The following is a 21,384-nucleotide window of genomic DNA, read 5'->3' on the forward strand; positions in this document are numbered from 1 at the left end:
CACCAAGTCTTTGTGGGGATTGAACATAAAAGTTTGAAAAACATGGAGGTTTAAGACTTTTTGAAGACAAATTTGACATTGCGAAGGGAACAATCTTACAGAAATGTTATATTCCATTTCCATTACATCTGCTATCGGCTGGCTTCTAAATCACCTTCTCACTTAAAAACATTCAGTTCAATTCAATTTTATTTATATAGCGCCGAATCACAACAAAGGTCGCCTCAAGGCGCTTCATAGGTAGCAAAAACATGTGCACTACTTGTTCTTGTCTAGTGACATGTGACTGCAATTCATGCTGAATCATAAATATTCTGAATATTCTGAAATCAGTAAACACCAATGGAATACCAAAGTTCCTGGACTGAAAGATGTGTATTACACTGAGATAACAGAATCACATGACACCACTGCACTTTCAACATTAAGAGTTTTGCAGACTGACAGTCTCATGGAGAAGAACTTTGGCAGACAAAATGTTGGCAGGTTACAGGTGTGAATAGAAGACTTAAGATTAGAATATACAGTCACCAAGGAGCATTGTGGGTCTTAAAACCTCTGCAGATGTCATACTGTTGTCCTCCATTCAGATATCAGTAGCAAAGTGACATCTTCAAACTCATTTGGAAGGTAACTGCACATAAAACCTTCATGTCCTGACTTAGTGATGGTAAACCTATATTAACTTTGTTAGAAATGACTCACAGTGGACAAAAGAGTTCTTCTAACCAGGGTAGTCATTCACTCATTATTATTACTGCATACATTTCTCTATATATACACAATGAATAATTTGAAATGCACTACACACTTTACAGATACCAATAATACAGGAGGTTGTGATTTGCTGCAGTTATGGCAGGTGCAAAACAAACTGTTTACAAAAGCATCAACAGAAATATTTGGTGCACTGTGAAAATCCAATCCTGTGATTAGAGGGTAGAACACCCACTGAGTGGCTATACCAAAATGACTGTCAGAACTTGGGAGCAGAGTTGTGTTTAAGCTCTAGGGACCTTATTTGAACTGCTGCTGCAGTGTGTGAGAGTATATTACTGTGGGAGGACTATAAACATGTCTATAAGAGAAGGGGTGGAGCTCTGTATATACACTACTTTCACTGTGAATGCATGCATCTGTTAGCATGTCTGGTATCAGACTGTCTTGTATAGTTAGAGCTCCTCAGCCATCTGCAGCAGAGAGTTGATGGCAGCATCCTTGTTGCCTTGCTGTGCGTCCAGTACAGTGCGAACCACCTCTTTATCCAGGTTGGGGAACATGTCCTGCAGAGCCTTAAGGTCCTGCTCAGTGCATGGTAGGCCCTGGTTCCCAATTGCTGGCATGGTAGTTGGCACTGCCATAGGCATCATGCCCTGGTTGTAGACCGCAGGAACTCCTAGGAACACAGATGACACTGCTTATACAAGAACCAGCTTTTAACTTATTAGATACAAGGTTTCACTGACTGACCTGTGATGGGCACGTATCCTACTCCTTGTTGATATACAGATGGCATAAAGACGACAGGCTGAGTCATCATTCCTGCTGGTAAAGACTGGCACAAAGACAGGGTTAACAATTTCACTTCATGGAAATAAATGAAACAGAAATGAAAGATGGTTTTCAAGATATTTCCTGACAGTGAAGCAACACTTGATCATTTTGAAAGCCTTTTCCTTAAAACTAAATCAAAATGAATAATAGATATTACAGGCTATCATGTTCCAAGCTTTCAAGATTAGTTTTGTTACACTATACAAAACAATTTATGGAAACTTTGTCATTGTCCAAATACTTCCGGGAATAATAAACCGACTGTGGATCCATAGTAACAGCATAACCAAAACTCAATCTGTGATTTAACACACAGACGTGTGATGCACTTTCCATCTTATCTGATGAAGGGTGCGCGTAAATGTCCTCACAGCAAAAGACATAACCAGGTTGATCATGCCCTCCTTGTCGTCACCCTGCCGTCCACTCAGGCTGAACCACTCATCCACCACTCTGCCCTCCCTTAGGCCTTCAGGGATGGTGACATGTGTCCATGCTATCCTGTCATCCATAGAAAATGCTCTCTGTACATCAACACATGGAAACAATTATCAGGTCAGTGGATAAATGCAAATGTATACTGCTGGATCATTAACAGCAGAGTTCAAATTCAACGGTTTCTTCATTTGTAAGGCTTTAAGACAAGGAAATTACCAGAGTATGAAAACAATTCACACAACAGTTCAGCTCAGAATATAAGATGTGACCAAAACGTTCTGGGAAGAGGCCCATAACAAACAGCTTGCCTGATTTAAATTTAGCCGTCTCTCCTTCAAGCTTGTTTGGCACCAAATATCAACAACAGTTTAAGGCACCTTATACTGTAAGGCAGGGCTGCCCAATCCCAGTCTTCGAGAGCTACTATCCTGCAGCTTTTAGATGCATCCCTACTCCAACACAGCTGAATCAAATGGTTTGATTACCTCTTCAGCATGCCATCGTGTTTGGCAAAGGCCTGATAACAAGCCATTCATTTGATTCAGGTGTGTGGGAACAAGGATGCATCTAAAAGCTGCAGGACGGTAGCTCTCGAGGACCGGGATTGGGCACCCCTGCTGTAAGGTAAAGACCCTACAAGAAAACCCAACGACTAGACAACCGCTTATGAGCGAGCACTTGGTTTTTCCTTGGTGAAGGAAAAACTCCCTTTTAACACAAAGAAACCTCCAGCAGAACTAGGCTCAGTGAGGGGCAGCCATCGTTAAAAAATTAATTAATTAAAAGAAAAACTGCCAGTCACTGATGAGCTGATGTAATTTCACCATAGACCTCAACCTCAAGCAGATAAACTTTCAACTTCTGTTTCAAATTGACTACATTTTGTGATAATGGATCATAACTGGCGGTGAGAGTGGGGTCTCTTGTTAGTGCCAAGCAGTTTGGAGAACATCCAGCACGTATTTCAGAAGAACAAAAAAAGAAGTACAAGAACAAGTACAAAGGGACATAACAGGACTTCCCCCGAGAGATCTAAAAGGTAAGAGTCATGCTGAAGATGGTCCAGAGGCGCATTAGAACAGGATCTTTAGATTTTGTAGGCCTTTTCCCTGAACCTTATGATTACACCCTATATCATCAATAAATATGCACTGTTGATAGAGACAGAATGTAAGAAAACATAGTTTCAACTGTAGTTTCATTTACTTTGTCCATCCTTGACAACACATTTCCTCATTTGAAGGGTGAAACTACAGAAACAAGGAGCTAGGAGAATTGTAATAGCACTGACACGGCATTATGTCCAGGAATACTATGCAAATAAAATCTAAGCATAAAAGCAGCCCAGATAGTTTTCCCCTGGAAATCTTAAGTAAAAAAATTACTGCTTAACAAATAACCTTGTAACTTTTTAGTAGCGTTCACAATACTGTCACATAATAAAACTGAAAAAAATATTAGGGTTATTCAAAAGTAATTTCCATCCACCATTTCACCCCCCTGACATACGTAGAGCTAGAGGAGTATTCCTGTAACCTCCACAGAGCTGTGTTTACTTGGCTAGCACATTACCAACTGCTAACCTCCACCTTTGTAGCCTGCTCGTACTCAACAATGTGTTTCTGCCTCCAAGTGGTAAAAGACAAACAATTTCTTTTCACCTTTAGAAGGAAGAGTTTTCTTGCATATTTTGTATAGTACTGTGCTTTATTGGAGGATGTTGAAGTAGGTGTTTTTAAATCGCATTGCATTGGATTTTCTCTTACAAATGCAGTTTGTTTTTTGGATGATACCGTACAGGTGCACCAGTGGATGACCTATTATGTTTTTCTTATAAAAAAAGTAAAACACCCAGCACGCCCCTGCGGGCGGTTTATCCTTCAAGCTCGGGTCCTCTACCAGAGGCCTGGGAGCTTGAGGGTCCTGCGCAGTATCTTAGCTGTTCCCAGGACTGCGCTCTTCTGGACAGAGATCTCCGATGTTGTTCCCGGGATCTGCTGGAGCCACTCGCCTAGCTTGGGAGTCACCGCACCTAGTGCTCCGATTACCACGGGGACCACCGTTACCTTCACCCTCCACATCCTCTCGAGCTCTTCTCTGAGCCCTTGGTATTTCTCCAGCTTCTCGTGTTCCTTCTTCCTGATATTGCTGTCATTCGGAACCGCTACATCGATCACTACGGCCGTCTTCTTCTGTTTGTCTACCACCACTATGTCCGGTTGGTTAGCCACCACCATTTTGTCCGTCTGTATCTGGAAGTCCCACAGGATCTTAGCTCGGTCATTCTCCACCACCCTTGGGGGCATCTCCCATTTTGACCTCGGGACTTCCAGGTTATACTCGGCACAGATGTTCCTGTACACTATGCCGGCCACTTGGTTATGGCGTTCCATGTATGCCTTGCCTGCTAGCATCTTGCACCCTGCTGTTATGTGCTGGATTGTCTCTGGGGCATCTTTACACAGACTGCACCTGGGGTCTTGCCTGGTGTGATAGACCCCAGCCTCTATGGATCTTGTGCTCAGAGCTTGTTCTTGTGCTGCCATGATTAGTGCCTCTGTGCTGTCTTTCAGTCCAGCTTTGTCCAGCCACTGGTAGGATTTCTGGATATCAGCCACCTCCTCTATCTGCCGGTGGTACATACCGTGCAGGGGCCTGTCCTTCCATGATGGTTCCTCGTCTCCCTCCTCTTTCTTGGGTTTCTGCTGCCTGAGGTATTCACTGAGCACTCGGTCAGTTGGGGCCATCTTCCCAATGTATTCTTGGATGTTCGTTGTCTCATCCTGGACTGTGGTGCTGACACTCACCAGTCCCCGGCCCCCTTCCTTCCGCTTAGCGTACAGCCTCAGGGTGCTGGACTTGGGGTGAAACCCTCCATGCATGGTAAGGAGCTTTCTTGTCTTTATGTCAGTGGCTTCTATCTCCTCCTTTGGCCAGCCTATTACCCCAGCAGGGTACCTGATCACGGGTAGGGCGTACGTGTTGATGGCCCGGATCTTGTTCTTACCATTCAGCTGACTCCTCAGGACTTGCCTGACCCTCTGCAGGTACTTGGTGGTTGCAGCTTTTCTAGCGGCCTCTTCATGGTTCCCATTTGCCTGCGGGATCCCCAGGTACTTGTAACTGTCCTCCATGTCTGCAATGTTGCCTTCTGGTAGTTCAATCCCCTCAGTTCTGACTACCTTCCCTCTCTTTGTTACCATCCGACTACACTTCTCCAGTCCGAACGACATTCCAATGTCATTGCTGTATATCCTGGTAGTGTGGATCAGTGAATCGATGTCTCGTTCACTCTTGGCATACAGCTTGATGTCATCCATGTACAGGAGGTGGCTGACAACTGCTCCGTTCCGTAGTCGGTATCCGTAGCCAGTCTTGTTAATGATCTCACTGAGGGGGTTCAGGCCTATGCAGAACAGCAGTGGGGACAGAGCATCTCCTTGGTAGATCCCGCACTTGATGGTGACTTGTGCTATGGGCTTGGAGTTGGCCTCTAGTGTTGTACGCCACATCCCCATTGAGTTCCTGATGAAGGCTCTTAGGGTCCCATTGATCTTGTACAATTCTAGGCATTCCAGTATCCAGCTGTGGGGCATTGAGTCATAGGCCTTCTTGTAATCAATCCAGGCAGTGCACAGGTTGGTCAGTCTGGTCTTGCAGTCTCGGCTGATTGTTCTGTCTACCAGTAGCTGGTGTTTTGCGCCTCTGGTATTCTTGCCAATTCCTTTCTGTGTCCCGCTCATGTATTGACCCATGTGCCTGTTCATCTTAGCCGATATGATGCCTGACAGGAGCTTCCATGTAGTACTGAGGCAGGTTATTGGTCGGTAGTTGAAGGGGACCGGTCCCTTCTTGGGGTCCTTGGGGATCAGGACCGTCCGACCTTCGGTTAGCCATTCCGGGTGTCTCTCGTTAACTAGCAGCTGGTTCATTTGTGCTGCCAGACGCTCGTGGAGTGCAGTCAGCTTCTTCAGCCAGTAGGCGTGAACCATGTCGGGCCCTGGTGCTGTCCAACTCTTCATACTGGAGACCCTTTCTTGGATATCTGCCACTGTGATGGTTACTGGACCCTGTTCAGGGAGGTCGCTGTGGTCTGCCCTCAGATCCTCTAGCCACTGAGCATTGCCGTTATGGGTTGCATCCTTCTCCCATATGCTCTTCCAGTATTGCTCCGTCTCCAGCCTTGGTGGTGCTGTTCTCTTATTGTTCCCTTGCCACTGAGAGTACACCTTTGCTGGTTCTGTGGAGAACAGCTGGTTTATTCTCCTGCCTTCTATCTCTCTGGTGTACCTCCTCAAGCGGCTGGCCAAGGCTGTGAGTCTTTGCTTGGCAGTTTCCAAGGCCTCAGGTATGGACAGCTTGCTGTATTTCTTAGGCACCTTATTTGTCGCACCTTGCTGCAACTCCGTTAGTTGGCTAACCTCCCTCCGTGCTACTTTGATCTTATATATATACACACATACATACATATATATATATATATATATATATATATATATATATATATATATATATATATATATATATATATATATGGCTTTAGGTTTGATAGGGACAATGAGGGAAAGAGAGAGGGGAAGACATGCAGCAGAGGGTCTCAGGTCGGACTCGAACCTGGTCTGGCCGCTCCCAGCTTTGCTGCATATGCTCCCCTGCTCATTCCAGTGAGCTAAACCGATGCCCGACCCATTATGTTGTTCTAATTGTGTTCCATCTTCTTCTTATATTCCTCCTATTTTCTCCCCGCTTCTTTTTTCTTTCTGTCCTTTTGTTTTTTTCCTCTGACTGTCAGCTCTGTTATTGCCATATTTCACAGCTTTTGGCCATACTACCTTGAGCATGCCCAATCTCATCTGATCTCGGAAGCTAAGCAGGGTCAGACTAGGTTAACAGCCTGAGCATACCAGGTATGTATGCTTGGCTCATCTACTAACCTGAAAGGTTGGTGGTTTAATCCCTAGCTGCTCCAATCTGCATGGCAAATATCCTTGGGCAAGATACTAACCGCAAGTTGCCCTCCAATGTAACAGTTTGTAACAGTTTGTAACAGTTTGTAACAGTCACACCCACATCAGAGTGTGACTGTTACAAAGCACTTAAGATTAAAAAAGTGCTTCTATGAACGGATGAATAGAAACATGTTTTAAACCGCTTTGAGTACTCAGGTAGAGTAGAAAAGTGCTATATAAGAACCAGTCCACTTACTTGCACAATATGATAATGTTAAAATGAAACAGACAAATAGATAAAATGAAAAAAAAGAAGAAAACAAAGAAGAAGACCCTATAGAGCTAATCTTTGAAAAGCTGTGCCCATGTCTAACCATTCAGAAGAGAAGCTCTGTGACCTCCTCACCTCATCAAAGATCTCCAAGTAGAAAGAGTCAACCCCAGGAGGCACCGTGCACTGGATCACCTTGTTCCAGCGTGGGTTTTTGGCTCCATTATGAGCAGTTGGTGTCTCATAGACAGCATAGCCCAGTCTGATCCTACAGTATGGATCCATTCGGGTCATACCATAGTTTTTAGCCAGTTTGGCCTACACAATAAAACAAGACAGGTGGCTTCAATTAACTGATTAATTTAAGATTTGTGTATTACAGTATAGCTAGCACGTGTACTCCTGTGTTTAATCTAAGTTACACACAAAAACATAAACACTAACTAAAACTTAGTTTAGTTTATCAAGATCCCCATTAGCTCCTGTAATAGCAGAAGCTACTCTTCCTGGGGTCTGAGGAACTTTTTAACCAAAAGGTTTTTCAGACATAAAACATGAACTACATGAAAGACAAAAAAGATTTCCACGCCACCACTGGGTTAGTGAACTGACCTCTGCATTAGACTAGTTCAACAAGGAGGAAACAAAATAAACCTGTCTGTTAACTAGCACATAGAATATGGATGAAGATCCAAAAAAATAACAGTTTGTTATAAATAGGGATGGGTATCGAAAACCGGTTCTTGTTGAGAACCGGTTCCCACTGTTTCAAATCCTTGGAATTGTTTGCCATTTTTGCAAACGATTCCCTTATCGATTCCAGTCGCCCCGAATGACGTCACCACGTCGCGGAGCGTCATTTACCCGGCAGGAAACACGGCGCCAGCGGCTCAAATGCTCAAAAGCTTGGTTATACTTTACGAGAACGGATGACAACAGGGCAACTTGCAATACTTGCAAAGTAGATATTTCATTTAAGGGAGGAAACACTACGAATATGCAAAAGCATTTGCTCACAAAACACACGATGACCTTAAAGGAATGTCGTGTTTTTAATTCCGCTCCGGACTCGTGAATCTCAACCCAGCAGCAGCGGTAACGTTTGCACGTCCTCTCCCGTTAATGCGGCACGTAAATAATCAACTAACAGTGCATATTATGTTAGCGCAATCTGCCTTATTACAAACCTGCCATTACTGTGCATTTAGTGACCATGATGAGACAGAGTCTGGCTCAGATGCTGGCAGTTGTCGCTGCAGTCTACCGGTAGCGTCTCCTTTCAGGCCAGGATAGACGAATGTCACCGAGCAGTGACTCAGTTTGTGGTCAAAGGCTTGCACCCGTTTGCCACAGAAGATGATTTTCAGTAAGTGAATGTGTTTAATTGTAGGCAGGGACATTACTGGATATTCTTGTGTAATTGCTGCAGAATAATTTATGTTACACTTTGTTATTGCTACAGAAGAATATTGATTTTATTATTTTACATTTACATTTTTTTTCCTGGGGACCCTGTGACACCCCATTGAAGAGCCGTAGGCTGGATCTCTTAAGACCTCACTGTTGGGTTTGTAAGGCCATGTTACTCCTAAATTTGTCTCTTGTTCAAAGAGAAGATATAAAACAAAGTTCTAAGCTAATTGACTTTAGTGTTCTCCTTTTTTAAAAATAAGAATCGATAAGAGAATCGATAAAGAATCGAATCGTTAAACAGAATCGAAAATGGAATCGGAATCGTTAAAATCTTATCAATACCCATCCCTAGTTATAAAGAATTTGTGGCACTTTTGCTATAATGACTTTTCAGTTAAAATTTAGAACTTAACAAACTAAACAAGAAGCTTTTATGTGTAACATAAAAGAACAAGCTGTTGGTGTGTATATTTTATCCACAATGGTACAAATACTGAAATGACATCCAGTTGTACTTCTAATAGTGAAGCTGTGCTCACCTGGACCACTGTAATGCTAAGTCGTCCTACAGTGCTTATGGAGCCTCCATACTGCAGCTGCCTGGCTGCCTGCGCATCCAGCTGGACCTGCTGCTGCTGCTGAGTGGGAGTGATTCGCAGAAAATCCTGTGGAAGCTCCCCAATATACACCTGAAAGCAAAAAACTGGTTTAAGTTTTACCCAGAAAAACCAGCATAAAGGGGGCTGGAGGAAGAGAGGATTGCTTGGTGCTGTACTAAGAGAGATACTAATTCATGCAAATTATTTAACATTGTATGTATTTTTTGAGAGAGAGAAAAGAACAAAATACAATCTATGGAAGAGAGAAACCAAAAGTTACTGACATGCAGTATGTAGTATTGCCATATAACTTAAATATGGGATAAATGAAGTGCTTATTGAAACTAAGATGAAGGCGAAGAGGAGAACAAGTGGAAAACAAATGAAGTCCTCTAGCAGGGTGATCCAACCCTGACTACAAACTCAGAGCTGGTTCCACAGGAGAGGGTCAAGTAAGCTAGAAGCTCTCCCCCATTTCTACTTTTGAAATCTCTCAGAACCACAAATAAGGAGAGGAAAGTGCTCTATTGAGAAAATATAGTATTATGAGGTCTTTATAGAGTATATTCATTCAGGTCTTTGTATGTAAATGTAAAAAATATATATACCGTATTTACCGCACTATAAGGCGCACGTAAAATCCTTAAATCTTCACAAAAATCGACAGTGCGCCTTATAATCTGGTGCGCCTTATGGATGAATTTTGGTTTGTGCTTACTGACCTTGAACCGGTTTTATGTGGCACACTGTGCTCAAAAATCTGTCAAAATTTTTTTTAGAGGACCGTTGCCAGGAGCCTCGCAGAGTAATACGTACTGTGCTTCAACACAACATTCCCGTGTTGTGTGTGTGTATAACGACTCCAAAATGGCATATTTAAGCGTATTTTAACCTTCGAGCAATTAGTTATGCAGAAGAAAATGGAAATAGAGCAGCTGTGACATAATTCGGCATTAATGAGTCGATGGTGCGCAAGTGGAGGAAGCAAGAAGATGACCTAAAACAAGTAAAGAAGACCAAAAGGAGTTTCCGAGGGAACACGGCGCGATGGCCGCAGTTAGAGGACAAAATTGAACAGTGGGTTATTGAACAGAGAACAGCAGGCAGAAGTGTCTCTACAGTCTCTATTCGACTCAAGGCAACAGCGGCAGCACATGACATGCAGATCAGCGACTTTCGAGGGGGACCTTCTTGGTGCTTCCGTTTGATGAAAAGGCATAATCTCTCAATCCGCACAAGAACTAAAGTCTCACAGCAACTGCCAAACGATTACAAAGAAAAGTTGGCCATTTTCAGCACCTACTGCCAGAATGAGATCACTGAAAAGAAGATCCGGCCAGAACACATCACTAGCATGGACGAGGTCCTCCTCACCTTTGACATCCCCGTGAACCGTACTGTTGAGAAAACAGGGACCAGTACGGTATCTATATGCACCACAGGGAACGAGAAGTCATCCTTCACTGTAGTTCTGGGCTGCCAAGCTAATGGCCAGAAACTACCACCCATGGTCATTTTCAAGAGGAAGACTTTACCAAAAGAAAAGTTTCCGGCCGGCGTCATCGTCAAGGCTAACTCAAAGGGCTGGATGGACGAGGAGAAGATGAGCGAGTGTTTGAGTTCATGTCAAGAGACCGGGTGGCTTTTTCCACAAATCTCCGTCTCTTTTGATCTACGACTCCATGCGCGCCCATCTCACCGAGGCTGTCAAAACCCAAGTGAAGCAAACTAATTCGGAGCTTGCCGTCATTCCGGGTGGATTAACCAAAGAACTCCAACCACTAGATATTGGTTGTTCAAAGTTAAATTACGAGCTGCGTGGGAGCATTGGATGACAGAAGGCGAACACACATTCACCAAAACAGGGAGGCAACGCCGAGCAAGTTACGCCGCTACCTGCCAATGGATCGTGGATGCTTGGGCTAAGGTATCATTCATTCATTCATTCATTTATTTGTTCATTTTCAGGCACAACAAATACCTTTATTGAACATAAAATACACAAAACATCAGTCTCAAGTGTCGTCCGAGCTTTCACGAAGGCTGGAATAATCACTGAACAGCTAAGTAACAGCAACAAGACTGATTCAGACAATAATGAGAGGGATCCGGGCATGCTTGATGCTGAAATTGCCCAGCTGTTTACCGTAACTCAGACACGGAAGGTGAAGAGTTTGAGGGAATTGTGGAAGTTGAATGTACTGGAAAAAGTAAGTGTATTTTTCAATATTTAATGTGTTACAGCTTAACAGTGTTAAGAGTTACTGTGAATGAGCTTAATAAAGGTCAAGTTATCTGACTGTTTTGTTTGTCTTAATGCGTCATATAATACGATGCGCCTTATGTATGAAAACAGAGCCAGTCTTCAACAGTGCGCTTTATAATCTGGTGCGCCTTATAGTGCGGTAAATATGGTACTGTAACCTTATTTTGGGGCAAAGTCAATAAATATTTGAAGCAGTTTTTATCTTATTTGACTGGTGATGTACTAGTGACGACAGAAACGTAAGTTAATTTAGATAATGCTTCAAAAGTACTACCCGAAAAAGTCCCCAGAGGTATTTCTAGGTTACTGCAAGAGTCCCGTCTACAAGCAGGACTTCGGTTAACGTTACATTCTTAGACACCCGTATTCAAATGAGGGTTGGTGGACTTAATCGTGTTTTACATATCAGCATGCTAATTTGAACTCTAACTAGCAGGTACAACCTACAGTCAATTAAGTGAGTCATGATGAGACTTTTGGTTTTTTGGTTTGGTTTGGGGTTTTTTTTAACTTTTGTTGAAATTGTTTGAGAGGTGTTGATTTATATGTATGGCTCACTTGGAAGACATCTTGGTGATGCTGCTGAATTTTAGTTAGCTACACTTAGGTCCATCACTTGTTGTAGAGAGACTCAGTTTTTGTAGTTATCTAGACCACTACAGTTGAAAATCCTTTCAATCAATGAATGACAATCAATGACATGCGTGATGTCACAAACATCACCACATGCTTTAGTTTGTTTGTTCTGAATAATAGCCTCGTGACAGCCTTCCTTGCTGTCATCTGACATCTCTTGGGTTTCATATTCACAATTACAGTGAAAAGTTACAGAATACAAAATTCTTCACTCTGAATCAACTTCAGATATCATGGCTGCTTTATTTGTCACGTAATAACAATGCAACAGGACCCATTTAACCTGTCTAAACAATTAATTCCAAAATTTTTGGTAAAAACTCCAGAATTAAAACTTAAGGTATGCATTCTGATCACATATTGTCCGATTTAAAATCCAATGTGGTGGTTTACAGACAGAAAACTTTGTCCAACAAATTCTAACTATATAATGACGGATCTTTTTACTGCTCTGACCAATCCAAATGAATTCACTCAGTGGGTGCAAATGCTGCTAGCAGTGTTCAAGCATGAGTCTTTTTCCCCAGTCATTACAGCCGACTATATCTCTCACTTTCTGTCTTCCACGAGTGAAACTGTACAAGAGAGAAGGAGCAAAGAATGTAGCATTAAAAAACTGCAAGACATAGTGGGGTAAATCAGTTTGTCTTCATCTACCCGAATAAACACAGAAAATGATGCGAAACTTATTGTCGCTAAGAGCAGGACTTTTTAGGATTTTGTGAGTTTAAAAGACGTAAACCATGCCTTTAATATGTTTATCTAGCCTTTCTTCCAACATTTTAACGTAATGCTAGCACGTGGAAAATATTGGACGTGAACACCGTTTTGCTCAAGTCTCAGAACTTCATTAACTTGTAATTAGTCGGTTTCTGAGTAATCATTAGATCAGCTCACCACAAATCAAAGGCTTAATTTTTTCTGACTCTTTGTAATCACAAAACATCCGGGGTCCTCTAAGCAGCAACACAGAAACTGGAATTCAGCTTCCCAGATCTGAAGCACGGGAGTGAAACTGTTCTTTATCGTTTGTTGTGTAACACGGAACACGTCAGTGTTGCTATCCTGGCAGCTTAATCCTTGAGTTGCTATTAGCTACCTAAGCTAACGCTTATCCGTTAATTACTTTCGTCGACGTTTTGAATGAGGGGTATTGAATGCTAAGCTAGTGTCCGTGCTGTGCAACTCTTTCTTGATCATTTAATGAACCAGAACTACAATCCAGAGCAACGCCTAGCTGTGTGCGTGCCAGTGCGAACAAACTAGACAAACACCGAGGTCGCTACCTGTCCCCTCTGGGTGCTGATGGTAGTTGCCATGTCGTCTCCTCTTTATCGGGATTTTCTATTTTTTCTTAAATCACAAGCTTGCGGCGTTGAAAAACAAAACAACATATACTGTCCACTACAACGGATGTTTACCCTTCGAAAGACCTCCTCTTCCTGCTTGTTTTTTTATATATGTCATGTGACAACCAGTGTTACAGTGCTTTACCGCCACCTACTGCGTTGGAGTGGGCAATAGACGCACTCTAGCCAAACCACCTTCAAGATTTTTCAGTTACTACAGAAGGTGAAGAGTCACACCTGATCCACAAATGAATGGAATGCATTCAGTGGCGGTCCAAGGCTGTTTGGCGACCTGGGCGAGCACTCTCTCTGCCCCCCCCATAACAAACAGCAAACGACTAACAAACAGCCATCATAATTCATCATACAATGAGAATAGGACAAATCAACAATTGACACTGACTAATTAATATTGTGCTGAACACAGTCCAAAAGATTCAGTAAGCTACAAAGGAAAGTGGCAAACAAACGTAAACAAAAGTTTTCACTATCACTACTAATTTTTTTTTTTCACTATCACTACTAATTAATGTTATCTTCTTGTATCCCTGTTGTGGCCAGTGCTATCCTCTATGTTGTTGCATGCTGGGGCAGCAGGTTGAGGGTCACAGATGCCAACAGACTAAATAAACTGATCCACAATGCCGGTAATGTTGTGGGGATGGAGCTGGACTCTGTTAGGGTGGTGTCTGAGAGGCGAATGTTGTCCACGATAAGGATAATCATGGATAATACCTCCCACCCATTCCATGAAGGCTTGGCTACTCACAGGAGCACGTCCAGTGAGAGACTGAGATTACCAAAAAGCACCACTGACCGACACAGGAAATCATTCCTGCCCGTGGCCATCTCCCTGTACCACTCCTCCATCTAATGCACTGTAAACACTGCAAAAGATACACTTTTTATACACGTTCTTTTCTATTCTGTAATATTCTTGTAAATTTTCTTGATATTTATTTATAATCACCTCTGTTAATCCTTGATATTTATAATTGAGTGATCTGTATATATTAGTGCTATTTCTTAAATGTGTAAAATCTGTAACATAATGTATTGTTTGGAGTTTAGTCTGTTACTGTTGCTATTTCTACAATTTCTTCTTGGAGTAATTGTAACCCACATAATTTCCTTAGGGATTAATAAAGTATTCCGATTCTGATTCTGATTGTTTCAGGATAGATGACCTGCCATTATCCAATGACACATCTGCTTACCTGTATCTTTTGCTCGTTTCTCCTCCTCTTCTTTTCTCTTTTTTCTAAACTGAGAACCTGATGGCTTTGAACTTTTCTTGTCCATTTTCCATTGGTTTTAATTTTACACTCCAGTATGAACACCCATCCCACAACCCGAGGATCACCACAACATGACCTTATAAATCTAAACCTTAGTTCACAGATTTGCTTTGTTAAGGGTTTATTTCTGGGATTTCACACAACCCAGGATTCAAATCATGAATACATTATGGGCTTGGATTTATAACATTGGTAAATGGTAAATGGCCTGCATTTGTATAGCGCTTTTCTAGTCCATAGGACCCCAAAGCGCTTTACACTACATTCAGTCATTCACCCATTCACACACACATTCACACACTGGCGATAGCAAGCTACATTGTAGCCACAGCCACCCTGAGGCGCACTGACAGAGGCGAGGCTGCCGGACACTGGCGCCACCAGGCCCTCTGACCACCACCAGTAGGCAAACATGGGGTTAGTATCTTAGCCCAAGGATATTTGTCATGCAGCCAGGATGCAGCCTGGGATCGAACCACCGACCTTCTGATTAGCTGATTAGAGCCCATTTCATTCATAACATTATGAATGAAATGGGCTCTATTTGGAAGCAGCTGGTCCATATATATAAAACACCCAGCACGCCCCTGCGGGCGGTTTATCCTTCAAGCTCGGGTCCTCTACCAGAGGCCTGGGAGCTTGAGGGTCCTGCGCAGTATCTTAGCTGTTCCCAGGACTGCGCTCTTCTGGACAGAGATCTCCGATGTTATTCCCGGGATCTGCTGGAGCCACTCGCCTAGCTTGGGAGTCACCGCACCTAGTGCTCCGATTACCACGGGGACCACCGTTACCTTCACCCTCCACATCCTCTCGAGCTCTTCTCTGAGCCCTTGGTATGTCTCCAGCTTCTCGTGTTCCTTCTTCCTGATATTGCTGTCATTCGGAACCGCTACATCGATCACTACGGCCGTCTTCTTCTGTTTGTCTACCACCACTATGTCCGGTTGGTTAGCCACCACCATTTTGTCCGTCTGTATCTGGAAGTCCCACAGGATCTTAGCTCGGTCATTCTCCACCACCCTTGGGGGCATCTCCCATTTTGACCTCGGGACTTCCAGGTTATACTCGGCACAGATGTTCCTGTACACTATGCCGGCCACTTGGTTATGGCGTTCCATGTATGCCTTGCCTGCTAGCATCTTGCACCCTGCTGTTATGTGCTGGATTGTCTCTGGGGCATCTTTACACAGCCTGCACCTGGGGTCTTGCCTGGTGTGATAGACCCCAGCCTCTATGGATCTTGTACTCAGAGCTTGTTCTTGTGCTGCCATGATTAGTGCCTCTGTGCTGTCTTTCAGTCCAGCTTTGTCCAGCCACTGGTAGGATTTCTGGATATCAGCCACCTCCTCTATCTGCCGGTGGTACATACCGTGCAGGGGCCTGTCCTTCCATGATGGTTCCTCGTCTCCCTCCTCTTTCTTGGGTTTCTGCTGCCTGAGGTATTCACTGAGCACTCGGTCAGTTGGGGCCATCTTCCCAATGTATTCTTGGATGTTCGTTGTCTCATCCTGGACTGTGGTGCTGACACTCACCAGTCCCCGGCCCCCTTCCTTCCGCTTAGCGTACAGCCTCAGGGTGCTGGACTTGGGGTGAAACCCTCCATGCATGGTAAGGAGCTTTCTTGTCTTTATGTCAGTGGCTTCTATCTCCTCCTTTGGCCAGCCTATTACCCCAGCAGGGTACCTGATCACGGGCAGGGCGTAGGTGTTGATGGCCCGGATCTTGTTCTTACCGTTCAGCTGACTCCTCAGGACTTGCCTGACCCTCTGCAGGTACTTGGTGGTTGCAGCTTTTCTAGCGGCCTCTTCATGGTTCCCATTTGCCTGCGGGATCCCCAGGTACTTGTAACTGTCCTCTATGTCTGCAATGTTGCCTTCTGGTAGTTCAATCCCCTCAGTTCTGACTACCTTCCCTCTCTTTGTTACCATCCGGCTACACTTCTCCAGTCCGAACGACATTCCAATGTCATTGCTGTATAGCCTGGTAGTGTGGATCAGTGAATCGATGTCTCGTTCACTCTTGGCATACAGCTTGATGTCATCCATGTACAGGAGGTGGCTGACAACTGCTCCGTTCCGTAGTCGGTATCCGTAGCCAGTCTTGTTAATGATCTCACTGAGGGGGTTCAGGCCTATGCAGAACAGCAGTGGGGACAGAGCATCTCCTTGGTAGATCCCGCACTTGATGGTGACTTGTGCTATGGGCTTGGAGTTGGCCTCTAGTGTTGTACGCCACATCCCCATTGAGTTCCTGATGAAGGCTCTTAGGGTCCCATTGATCTTGTACAATTCTAGGCATTCCAGTATCCAGCTGTGGGGCATTGAGTCATAGGCCTTCTTGTAATCAATCCAGGCAGTGCACAGGTTGGTCAGTCTGGTCTTGCAGTCTCGGCTGACTGTTCTGTCTACCAGTAGCTGGTGTTTTTCGCCTCTGGTATTCTTGCCTATATATATATATATATATATATATATATATATATATATATATATATATATATATATATATATATATATATATATATAGGCAAGACAGACAGACAGACAGACAGGGTGGGCCATTTATATGGATACAGCGTAATAACATGGGAATGGTTGGTGATATTAAAGTCCTGTTTGTGGCACATTAGTATATGTGAGGGGGCAAACTCCTCAAGATGGGTGGTGACCATGGTGGCCATTTAGAAGTCGGCCATCTTGGATACAACTTTTGTTTTTTCAATAGGAAGAGGGCCATGTGACACATCAGACTTATTGGTAATGTCACAAGAAAAACAATGCTGTGCTTGGTTTCAATGTAACTTTATTCTTTCATGAGTTATTTACAAGTTTCTGACCACTTATAAAATGTGTTCAATGTGCTGCCCATTGTGTTGGATTGTCAATGCAACCCTCTTCTCCCACTCTTCACACACTGATAGCAACACCGCAGGAGAAATGCCAGCACAGGCATCCAGTATGTGTAGTTTCAGGTGCTGCACATCTCGTATCTTCACACCATAGACAATTGCTTTCAGATGACCCCAATATAGCAGTATATAGCAGAGATGACAATAAAGTTTACTTTGATTTCAGCACAGCAGCGAGCAGGCGCACCGAGGGCTCTCATGCTCTCTTTTCGCGTATAGAATTTGAAAAAACATTAGTGCAAATTATAAGTGTGTATCATAATGTCTGGTGTTTTCGTGTTTGTTGGTTCGTTTTTATTTTGTTTTATTTCACGAGTTGGTTATTGGATGCCGCTTCAGCCATCCAGAGAATCCCCCGTCATCCTGCCCCTCTCCTCCCTGTGCCGCAAGCAGCAGGCGCACCTCACCCGTGATCACAAAGTCCTGCGACTTCATGCACAATTTTAAAAAACTGCACCTTATCTAAATTTGGATGGAGGGCGCCCTTACTCCCAGCAAATGGGCGATAGAAAACCAATCGGTGCCTATGATATCCCCCAAATGCGCTGGCATGTTGTCGGGGCAGCATGAGTACGAGCAACTTTTTGTTTTTTGCCGATTCCCGTGATGCCGCCCCCACCACAATGCCGCCCTGGGCAACTGCCCATGTCGCCCTTATCAACTGCATTATACTGCAATGTTCTAGTCTTACTGACCATAACTACACTTTACCCTTCAAGATAAGATAACTCTTTATTGTCATTGCACAGTCATACCCAGTACAATAGTACAATAAACTTGGAAACTGTCCCGCGTCAGCAATATGCACAACTAAACGCCACAAAACACAACACAACACACTAACAAAACAACACAGTAAGTTAAAGGGGATTTTTTTTAAGTGGAAGAAATGTATGAGCAAAAAAGAAAGGTAAAGGAATGACTTAATAAATAAATAAATAAAGAGTGACTGTTTATTGCACTTTGATATTATTACTCAGGGAAAACCCACGCAAACACGGGGAGAACATGCAAACTCCACCTACACTGTAAAATCTAATATTGTGTTTAATTAAAAATATTAAATAGGCTGAACTCAATTTTTTTTATCAATTTGTTATTAGAACTCAATTTGAATAAGTTACCAGTACTTTTTATGCAAAAACACTGATCAGCTCAATTTATTTGAGTTGTCTTAACTTAGAAAAACCAAGTAAGCTCGAAATTTAGCTTCTCAGTGCAGAAGGATGAAAGATGTGTTTTGAAAATGCCACGTCACTAAGAGAGTTCTTAGTCAAAGCTGTGTCCCAGATCTCACACAGGCACTTTTATTAACATACAGCGTAGATGTACATGAAAACATTACTCAGAAATAAATTATCAGCATTTATTACATAATAATGCTCCATAAATAAAAGAAAACAATGTTGTTTTTGTGCATAACAAAAAGCTCACAATTGTGCAGTCAAAATGTAAACTAACAGACGCTGAGCATAATAACAAAGAGACAGATTTCACAGCTGCTCTGTTCCCAAGTTCCACTGTGTGACTGACAGCCTGGAGTTTGAAATCTGCTTCGTAACCGTGTCTCTGAACAGGTGCCATTTGTGGTCCTTATACACACAGTACGGTAATATTACGTTGAAGCAGAGTACGTGTTACTCTGCGAGGCTCCAGACTACAGTAGCCGTAATGCTCCAACAATCCATCAAGCGCTGCAGCTCCGTCGCTTACCAAAGTCGTACCAAAACATTTTTTGACAGATTGCTGAGCGCCGTGTACCACATAAAATCTGTTTCCTGAGCCACATTTTGATAAATTAAGTAGATATTTGAGCATTACACAGCTACGTTCTTGCCTGAAAATATCTTAAAAGTTTATTTTGTGACCCAGAAAGGGTAATCTGGGGAAAAGTAGGATCGCAGTTGTCGGAGCCTGTGTATGCGTATAATTGTTGTACTTGTACTTGTACTTGTGTTCTCATGGACTTGTGATACGTCGGAGACCTACTGTTTCAATTCAAAGTATACATGAAGCCGAGAACGCGAAAAATTCCGGGATGTGTTTTTGCTCCTCCCATTTTATCGAGCATGTATCGGGAGTGACTAGAAACATTATGTTAATGGATTGCATTTATATAGCGCTTTTCGGGACCCCTCAAAGCGCTTTACATTCACTCTCACATTCACACACTGGTGGAGGCAGCTATAGTTGTAGCCACAGCTGCCCTGGGGCAGACTGACAGAACACCAGTAGGCGGTAGGTGAAGTGTCTTGCCCAAGGAAACAAGACGAACACCCAACTCTTGAGCCACGATCGCCCCAGATGTTACATATAAACCCTGCCATATGTTAGATCTGGTCATTTTGCTTATGAGAAACCTTATATATTGGAAGTTAGCTTTTAACAAGCATGTAATGATTATATTTAAATTAGGTGGTCTTTTTTTAAACACATATCTCTTTAGGCCTAAACTGACAGTGTTAATACCGCACATTCAGACACAGTAGTAGATGGTGTTTTTAATACTATATGTGTTAGTCCAGGGGTGGGCTACTCCGGGCCTCGAGGGCCGGTGTGCCTGCAGGTTTAGATGTGTCCTTGAACCAACACAGCTGATTTAAATGGCTAAATTAGCTCCTCAACATGTCCTGAAGTTCTCCAGAGGCCTGGTAATGAACTAATCATGTGATTCAGGTGTGTTGACCCAAGGTGAGATCTAAAACCTGCAGGACACCGGCCCTCGAAGCCTGGAATTGCCCACCCCTGTGTTCGTCTAATTTGGTTGTATGGGGTCTACATTGACCTTCTGTGTTGTAAGTTATTATGATTTCACAGACATTAAGGATCAAATCAGCTTATAAAAAAATTCTGTTTTTTCTCCCTCTGCTTGCTTCTTACTGTCTTTGTCATGGTCCTGGGCCATGTTGGCCCAGTATTCTTAGTTTTCTTGTATGTTTGTATTTTGTTCCCTATTTAGGCCATGTTTCCTGAGTTGCCCTGTTGTGTTGTTCCCTAAGTGTTTTCCCTTCGTGGTTTTTACCCCCTGTGTGCCCCTCTGTGTATCTGTGAGCCCTCGTCTCTCCTTATGTTTTATTCCATGTTTCCCCTGCCCATTATGTCTAAGTTCTCCCCGTGCTCTCTCTCCCCCCTGTGTGCCCTCTGTGTATTTATGAGCCCTCGTCTCCCTTTGTGGTTGTTCCATGTTTCCCCAGCCCGTTATGTCTGTGTTTTCCCCATGCTCTCTCTCCTCCTGTCCGAACCTCTGTACTTCCTGTTTGACTCTGCCCGTCTCCCGTCAGTGTTATGTTCACCCCGCCCTGTCTCGTTATGGTTATCTGTGTCAGCTGTGTTCCCCGTGTGTTCCCACTTTCCTCGTTAACCCTCTGTGTATTTCTGTCTGCGTCTCCCTCTGTTCGGCGTCGCGTTCTCCCTCATTGCTGTGTGGATTCCCTGTGTCTCCCTACGAGTGTTAGTTTATTGATTCCCAGTTTAGTTGAGTTCTGTATTTCCTATGTTCTGCCTGTCAGCAATAAAGCTGCTTTTGAGTTCATCCCCGTGTTTGTGAATCTTGCGATTGGGTCCTCCTCCCGCCTGCCACGCAGCGATCCATGACAGTCTTTGAGTATCGGGACCAGCACTCCTGCTGTTGGACAGAAAGACATCAACTCAGTGGTAAGTATTTTGGTTTTCCAATATATTAGCAACTGTCAGTGACATTTATATT

At 43.4% G+C, this 21,384-nt stretch overlaps 1 protein-coding gene and 1 long non-coding RNA gene across 2 annotated transcripts; both read right to left on the minus strand.

The window, feature by feature from the left end:
• Positions 1-171: 171 nt before the first annotated feature.
• On the minus strand, positions 172-13,550 carry tollip (toll interacting protein). The gene is made up of 6 exons (XM_004568701.6): positions 13,413-13,550; positions 9,165-9,314; positions 7,348-7,530; positions 1,926-2,078; positions 1,471-1,555; positions 172-1,396 (listed from the first exon to the last, which is right to left on the minus strand). Exons 1-6 carry the CDS (start codon positions 13,443-13,445, stop codon positions 1,173-1,175), a joined length of 828 nt encoding a protein of 275 aa, XP_004568758.1. The 5' UTR covers positions 13,446-13,550; the 3' UTR covers positions 172-1,172.
• LOC143419793 (uncharacterized) lies at positions 12,345-13,398 on the minus strand. Its single transcript, XR_013099801.1, has 2 exons — positions 13,024-13,398; positions 12,345-12,701 (listed from the first exon to the last, which is right to left on the minus strand). It is a non-coding gene; the product is annotated as an uncharacterized LOC143419793 (long non-coding RNA).
• Positions 13,551-21,384: the final 7,834 nt, after the last annotated feature.

This window comes from Maylandia zebra, linkage group LG1 (genome assembly GCF_041146795.1).
Source record: "Maylandia zebra isolate NMK-2024a linkage group LG1, Mzebra_GT3a, whole genome shotgun sequence".
NCBI classification, from domain to species: domain Eukaryota; kingdom Metazoa; phylum Chordata; class Actinopteri; order Cichliformes; family Cichlidae; genus Maylandia; species Maylandia zebra.

Coding starts and splice junctions, on each gene's coding strand:
- tollip (XM_004568701.6), bottom strand. CDS start 13,445: ATGGCAACTACCATCAGCACCCAGAGGGGACAG. Junction 7,531..9,164: donor TTAGCATTACAGTGGTCCAG/GTGAGCACAGCT, acceptor TTTATTGTGTAG/GCCAAACTGGCTAAAAACTA. Junction 1,556..1,925: donor ACCTGGTTATGTCTTTTGCT/GTGAGGACATTT, acceptor TCTTTGTGCCAG/TCTTTACCAGCAGGAATGAT.